This window comes from Homalodisca vitripennis, chromosome 3 (assembly GCF_021130785.1).
Source record: "Homalodisca vitripennis isolate AUS2020 chromosome 3, UT_GWSS_2.1, whole genome shotgun sequence".
NCBI lineage: Eukaryota > Metazoa > Arthropoda > Insecta > Hemiptera > Cicadellidae > Homalodisca > Homalodisca vitripennis.
The window spans coordinates 175238123-175246741 of record NC_060209.1 but is presented as its reverse complement, the minus strand read 5'-3'; the positions used below and the strand labels follow the sequence as shown (position 1 = coordinate 175246741).

Genomic DNA, 8619 nt, shown 5'->3' with positions numbered 1-8619 from the left:
TAGCGTTTTAAAAATTGTCCCCTATAGGGGACGCTGGGTCCGAGGAGGTTAAAATTGCGCAATATACGTAATAATGAAGAATTTCTCATTTTGAAATATAATCCGTCATTATTTATAATGCATTTATTAATATTTATTTGTAATGGCAAGATGGTGACTGTATATTGATATTTTTCATCATTACACGTTACGTTCTAAACACTAAACATGAATTATTTACCTATTTCACGTACCTGTAATACTCCCGCAGTTTGATCTTCCCGTATTTTGACGACACAAAATTTCTTTTTTGAAATGTAATTCGTCAATATTTGCAAAACATTTATTAATATTTAATTTACAAAGGCAAAATTGTAACTGTATATTGATATTTTTTATCATTACACGTTACGTTCTGAATACTAAACATGAATAATTGAGACACTATTCACTTATGACAGTGATTTATATTTCTAAACATATAACAATTTACGATATCGAACCAATACAAAGCATATAGACTTACTTTTATAAAAAAAATACGGTAAAACTTGTTCAATTGCTATACATAACTATTACATATATGCAATAAACTTCAAAATTTATATAAATAATTATTATAAATAAATTTACTTTTATTAAATAAAGCAAAACGTTTTAAATACTTGTTACTTTTTTAAGAATATTACACAATCTTATCACTCTGATACTACTATACATATAACTTTTGTCTATATAATTGTGCAATATACGTAATACCATTATGAATCACCATACATAATGCGAAAAAAGAATGTAAGTTACTTCCTAAAACCAAAACAATAAAAAAACTCGCTAATTTTACAACATGCTGAATAATTCTTATTAAGTTAATGTACATTATGTGATCCATTTCTACAAATAATTCTTCTATGCACATAAGACATGTATTAAGTGTCATTCATGACGCTAAAAAAAGCAATTACCTTCATTTCACATAATGTAACATGTATAAAGTTTGTAATTACAATACAAAACGGTTCATTTATACCAAATTACGGTAAAAAAAGTTTTAAATGTCTATAGAAAACTGTACAATACATGTTATAACTTTCCAAATTTATACACAAAACTTTTATAAATACATTTAATGTTTTTAAATAAAGCAAAATATTTAAAAAATTCCTTACTTTTCTAATAATACTCGTGATTCTTACCAATTTATGACACTGTATATGTCACATTTCTTAATATAATTAGCCAATATCAACTCTTCCATTGAAGGGGTTCCAGTGAAAAAACCCCGGAAAAATACGCCAATAACGAAAATCGTCTTTTTCCAGACCTTAGGTCCGGGTAGTGTTTAAAACCCATACTTTCTCCACGGGAATCCTATTTTCCAATTTTTTGACGATTTTTAAGCCCAAAAAGAACGGCTCAAGTGGTATCAGTTAGCGTCCAGTTTGGACACCCGATTTCGCACCCCCACCCCCACCCCGTGGTTGGGCGAAAATCCCAAAAAATGGCATTTCTGTACATCAACTCGTCCAATAAAGAGGTCGCAGTCAAAAAACCCCGAAAAAATGCACCAATAACGAAAACCGCCTTTTTCTGGACCTTAGGTCCGGGTAGTTTATCGAACCGGCGATTTCTCCACGGCAATCCTATTTTCTAATTTTTTTGACGATTTTTAAGCCCAAAAAGGACCGCTCAAGTGGTAAAAGGTAGCCTCCAGTTTGGACACCCGATTTCGCACCCCCACCCCCACCCCATGGTTGGCCGGAAATCCGAAAAAATGACATTTTTGTACATCAACTCGTCCACTAAAGGGGTTCCAGTGAAAAAACCCCGGAAAAATACGTTAATAACGAAAATCGTCTTCTTCTGGACCTTGGGTCCGGGTAGTTTTAAAAACCCGCAATTTCTCCACGGGAATCCCATTTTTTGCGTCCGAGCCATGACATAAGCCCAAAAAACCCGGGCCACCTAACTCCACCTGGGCCACAGTTTGGACACCCTTTTTGAAACGCCCCCCCTCCCCCCCATCACTTTGAACAATGGCTCATGGCACTTTTTGTCGCTCACTCCCCGACGTAGAACAATGTCCGAAAAGAAAAATTTCCCCAACACCCGACACGGCCGAGATCCGCAAACTCGTGGCCGCCATTTTGAATCGGGACCACCTACGGCGTTTCCGTGAACGGCGTTCACCTCGCACACCCAAGAGCCACCACATGAACCCTTTACTTTGGAAAAATCTCCAGCCGTTTGGAATCGCTGAAAATCATCCTTTTTCAATCGTCCAAGGTCAGCACCCCAGACAAACGACACACAGCGCATGGCCAATTTTAGGCTCAGACCTCTCCGTTGAACCGTGTCCAGTGCAAGAACCCTACTCCTCACTCACCACCTCTCCCACACGACGTGCTCGTGACGCCATCTTGAATAGCTCGCGAACAGGGGGGGGTGGCGACACATACCTGGCGGCAAACCTAGGATGTCCCATACGGAGCACCGATCCCCCCCATTTTGGCTTCGGCGCTCTTACCGTCTGGGCTCCAGTCTGAAAGGTCCATTTTTGACCCCCCCTCCACACCGCATCGGACCAAACGTCCAAGGGTCGATTGTTCATATGGGCTGTCCATACTACGACGCCCGCAGGTCGAAACCCGTTTTAAAATCGTTTCTGGGGGTGCTCATGTTCTCAATTGGTGGGATAGAAGACTCTGTAGCCTTACAACGAGTTTTTACTTCGTGTTGTATGGAAGTAAGCGTGCGTTTAGTCACTGACTTGACTCCTTCTTCCCCAGGACGCTCGACACTTGACCCCTTCTTCCCGCTAGGGCTGTATTTTCGATCTATTATTTATTAGTGACTAGACCCGTTTTTCTCACAAAACTTTATATTAATGTGAAGTACTCAGCCATGGCTACCACAATCCAACAACAAATACAATTGTGAAAAGTAGTGACTTGGCCCCTTTTTCCCTCTACCCCTTCCTATGTTAACTCTGAATCGGGACACATTACCCAAAGCTTTTAAAACACTTGACGTATTACTATACATTTAAATTTTATTGACACATTAAATAATGTTTTATAAATTTTAAGTGATTGATGATAAGTGTCAATATTAGTAAGTTATCTTCATACTCCACTGTAGGATGGTGGTTGATCAGAAACTATACGCAAAAACTGCCTCCATGTCAGAGCCACGTGGAACTTCACTGGCGTTCATGCATCTCTATGGATTCAGACTCAGCAGTGAAAGAAAGGTCTTGGGTCTGTGAAGATAGTACACATACTATCAGCTGTCTTCTTGGTATATCATTATTTAACCCTTTCCATCCCAGACATTTTTTTAAAACTTGTTCCAAAAAATCCCAAGTATTTTTACTAACGAGCGTTTTACTAGAAAACCCATAAAACATTTATTAAAGCACAATATCTACATCACAATCATTATCTATATATTCTATGAATTCGGGATCCTCCAATACAGACTGGATTTCAATCAGACTTAGAAAACTCCGGGAATCCATCCTGAAATCGTCGTAGACAATGTAATAATTAATAAGATAAAATATGCAGTAGAGGCCATGATCCCTAAATGGGTAACAACGTTTATAAGGCAATTATTCGTAAAACATGATAAAATACAGCATACCGACAGTGATAATAGTTTACCAAGATATAAATTACTATGATACAATAGTGTAAAACAATTACAACCACTCTACTCATACAATAATTAATAAGAAAATAGTAAATGAAATAATCATGCTACATAGCTGTTAGTGATAAACTAAACTCCACATATAAACTCGTATTTCAACACAACTCTAACTAACTGCACATTGAAATAACCTCAAAGAACTAGAAAACACACCAAGCTGCTGATTGGCACCAAACAGCCAGTGTTGCCAACATGAATTGATTTAAAAACAAAATCCCCAATTGGGGCTCATGGTACTGAATGGGTTAAAACACTTGACGTATTACTATACATTTATATTTTATTGACACATTAAATGTTTTATAAATGTGAGGTGATTGATGATAAGTGTCAATATTAGTAAGTTATCTTCATACTCCACTGTAGGATGGTGGTTGATCAGGAACTATGCAAAAACTGCCTCCATGTCAGAGCCACGTGGAACTTCACTGCCGTTCATTCATCTCTATGGACTCGGACTCAACAGTGAAAGGTCTTGGGTCTGTGAACATAGTACACATACTATCAGCTGTCTCCTTGGTATATCATTATTTAACCCTGTACCGTATGACGATAACACATGGGGGTGGTGACTTCTGAGGTCGTAATAATAAATACTCGAATTGCAAAGTTTGCTTATAAATACATTTTAATTTGTGAACTTACAAGCACCACTTTTTGATGGTAAATTAAATATATGCCTTGCCACGTTGCTGCCAATTATAATATAAGAACTAAAAATGTATATCTGCTAGGTGGGCCTAAAATATCCAATGTTCTATGGAATTATGCCTACGATGTTTTACTTTATAAAACATTAAGATTTCACTTCCCTTCTCAATGTGTAGACTCACAACCCGGGTGTTGGCGTCTTGGCCCGAGACATTGAAGCTGTAGTCTAAGAACGGTTATTTCTAGTCGCTAGTTACTAGAAGAAGTGTCCAAGTTAAGGAAGTGGTAGCCATCTCCTCAAATAATACGTGAGATACTTGATGTACGTGAGATACGTGAACTCGCCTAAAACAAATTCGCGACGGTATTAGCCATTTAATAATACAAAAAATCCATTACAACAACGTGTTCGCCCGAAGGACGGCGCCACAACTTGTATTTATTTCAATCAAGCAAATAAAAGATCTTCAAGGGTACGCGTAAGTTACTTTACTATTTACAACTTTACTTTACGTTACATTCATTTTTATATATTTGGCATCAAAGGGCTAATTTAATAATACGAAAAGATAAATTTTACTTACGGACAAAGCGCGCAAGGTCTGCTCGGTCACGTAGTTGGGCTGCTACAAAGGGTTAGAAGAAAATATTCATACGCGTGCCAATTAGGTAGTTACTCCGCCCAATAATTTAGTTTCGGAACATTGGATAAAATAATATTAAATTATACTGGCTGACTAGGTTGTGAAATTTACATTATATGAAATTTAATTAACCAATTAACGGTACAACCCTTTCCATCCCAGACTTTTTTTTAATTTGTTCCAAAAATCCCAAGTATTTTTACTAATGACACACAAAAATCCCGGGCTCTTTCAGTAAATTTTGTCGCGTTTTACTAGAAAAAATTTATTTATGAAGCAAATTTATGAGTTTTAAGTGTTTTTAGCTTCCTAAATATGTCATATACACTATAAAATAAAATATAAAAGGACATGCAAATATTTACAATAACTTTTTTTAATAATATGTACTTACTAAAAAATATTTTGAGGATTTTTTACTTTGTTGCGTTGTGTATGGGCATAAAAATTATTTGACCAACATTGATAACACTTGACAAAACCACATTTAACAGTCTTCAAAAAAATCCATACTTCACACTAATATGTTGAGAAATAAAAAATTTCTGGCTTCCTTAAAAATCGCTGTAGTTCGGAGTTTTCCCCAGTTATAACAACAATATGGCATATCATGTTCCACTTCTACATAACATATAGTTATAACCAAATATATTGAATGTCAATAGGCGACAAATGAGCTATTTCATATTTTTAACTAAAAAAAATAATAAAAACAAAATAAAAACTAAAAATTACCATCCGAGTCAATAAAATTTTGTTTTCGTTTACAAACATCTATGGAAAGGATAATATTTAGTGTGCAGGCCCTTTTTGCAGTTAACACACATAAAAGTAGACTTTTTTCTTTTTCGTCCACTTCTTGTACTTTCTGCACTGCACACACAGCAGTTTTTTCCTTTATTTTCTGGTATGGTTTCAAAACATTTTTTACCACTGTTGTATGTATTACTGGCTTCATTTTGATGAATACCTAGGTCTACTCCTCTCACATTCAACTGTCAATTCATCAACCAAGTTTGATATGTATTGAAGCCTACTTAGAGGATTATCTGTGTTGTTTTTGTACAATGTATATGAATTTAAGACCATTCTAGAAATTATATTAAATGTAAGTTTCGTCCAAAATGTGATGGTTTTTCCTTTCATTGAAATAATGATATAGCATCTGATCATTTCCATCAATCCCTCCCATAAAGTCATTGTACTCCCTTATCATTTTTGGTTTACTTGCAATATTTATGTTATTACCCCTCTTCTTTGACCTCACTTCACATTCCGCCTTTGCATTAGTAGACAGCAAGAGAACAGGGTTTTTGTTACTTTGTCTCTCTCTATAACCTAGCATTAGCATATTATTTTGTCTGTAGTATTTTTTTTCTCCTGCCTCATAGGATGTTTTTAGTCCATGAGGAATACCTTTTCTATTATTTTGGATAGTCCCAGTAATAAAAGTGCGCTTAGCATACAATTCTCTAGCAAGTGTAATGGGTGTAAAGAAATTATCAACACAAATGTGATATCCCTTATTAAAGTAGTTTCCTAGCTCTAAGAGCTTCATCACAACTATGTAGCCTAGGCCATTTTCACGTATCTGTTGCCTGTCAGAGTTTTTAGCTCCCTTATAAACTACAAAGCTGGGTCTTTTCTAGTATGTCCCCGCATTTTCTATTTTAATTTCTATATGTTAGATTACGTTACTAGAGCGACAAATGTAATTTCTAAAGATAATCGAGGTTAGGTTAAGCTAGGTTTTTGACAATAATTTGCTAAAACAATTGAAAAACGAGTTTATTAATTTGTACGAAAAAACACAAATTAGTAATGAAAGATGTTTAAAATAATATACTATTCTGGTGGCCAGAACGCTTTAATGACCTCCAGGATTTGTTCGAACAAATCTGTGTTTTGGTGGCGATGTTTCCACAGAAACTCACAAAAGTATGAGTCTAGCACAGGGGTTCCCAAACTTTTTTGTACCACGCCCCCTCTGGTTATTTGGAGACCCCCACGCCCCCCTACACATATCAATAATTGTACGTATGGTGAAAATTTAAACAAGTATTACACGAAAAACAAATATAATAACTGATACAAAATTTAACATTGTAACACAGATACATTTTCAATTTAAGGAAGGTGAAACAATAGGCCTACCTACTTACAAAAACAAAACATAAAATGTAATTTAGTGAGATGGGTGCGCTTGCATGTTCTGGATAAGCTGACAGATCCTGGGTTGAGTTTCAGACAAAGCACAGCGTAGGTCACTTTCGACATCAAGTTTGTTGCGGTACTTGGTTTTGATCCCCACAAGAGTTGAAAACGCTTTTTCGCACATGTATGTTGTTGAAAAAGGCAAGTACATCCGAACAGATTTCCCTGAAACACTGGGGTAAACTTTTAAGTAATTAACCAAAATGAGGGCTTGTCCATTTTGTCAAAATCGTATCTTGCAGCAGAGTCATTTTTTATTTCTATTCCCTCCTCTTGCAACTCTTCTGGCAGCAACTGTATGTCCATGTTGAACGGGTCAGTTGATAGTTTGTACAACTCCTCTGACAAGTTAGGAAAGTACCTGCTGAACTCCTCCTTGAGGTTCTTCAAATGGTCAATTATCAAGTTTTTCAAAAGCGGTTCTTCAAAAACGTCCTCAAAACATACTTCTTCTGAGACTGACACTACTTTGCTGAAACTTGAATAGTTGCTGGGGTTCATTGACACTTTACGTATCCAAAGTTGTAGTTTCTCAACGTACATCTTGATGGCATCCCGATGTGTTACTATATTTGAGTCTGCACCTTGCAGTCTCAAGGTTAGGTTATTTAACGTGTCAAAAAAGTCTGATAAATAGGCCAAAATCACTTGGTTCCAGGGTTTTTTGAACTCTGCACTAAGCTCGTTTTGTTTCTGCTGTGCCAAAAACGTTATCACTTCATCACGGAGTTCAAATAGTCTTCCCAACATATTGCCTTTTGATAGCCATCGTACTTCTGTATGAAATAGCAGCGTTTTGTGATCACTTCCTAAATCTTCACACAGAATTTTAAACAGTCGAGTATTTAATGCACTTTTCTTAACGTAGTTGACTACTTTAATACAAAGCTTTAAAACAGCATTGAGTTCGTTAGGAAGAGTTTTTGCTGCCAAGGCTTGGCGGTGAATAAAACAATGAATCCCAACCACATCAGCATTCTTCTCTTTGACCAAGAACCCAGCATTGAAGGAGCACCATCTGTGCATACACCAATAAGTTTTTGCCAAGAAAGTTCGTGTTTCTTAAAAAAGTCTGATACTGCTTCCATCACATCTACAGCTTTAGTAGTGGTCAACAGCTCAGTAGAAAACATCAGTTCATCCTTCATTCTTTCATTTTCAATGTAACGAACATATACAAGCAAATGAGAGCATTGTGCTATGTCTGTACTCTCGTCAAGCTGGATTGCAAAAAACTGTGATTTTTTTTATTGCATCAACCACCTGGTTTTTAATGTCTTTGGCCATATCATCAATGCGGCGTTTTACGGTGTTGTCTGAAAGTGGTATTTGTGATAGCTTTTGCCTACTATCAGTTCCAAGGACAACATCGGCTGCTTTTAAAATGCACGGTTTAACAAGCGTTTCACCAATAGTG

General features: G+C 36.3%; 1 protein-coding gene across 1 annotated transcript; it reads right to left on the bottom strand.

Annotated features, from left to right (window-relative positions):
• Positions 1-7388: 7388 nt before the first annotated feature.
• On the bottom strand, positions 7389-7952 carry LOC124358483 (protein FAM200B-like). The gene has a single exon (XM_046810777.1). The coding sequence runs from the start codon at positions 7950-7952 to the stop codon at positions 7389-7391; it is 564 nt and encodes a 187-aa protein (XP_046666733.1).
• Positions 7953-8619: the final 667 nt, after the last annotated feature.

Bases quoted from the DNA above. Each gene is read 5' to 3' on its own strand.
- LOC124358483 (XM_046810777.1), bottom strand. From the start codon at position 7,952: ATGTTGGGAAGACTATTTGAACTCCGTGATGAAGTGATAACGTTTTTG.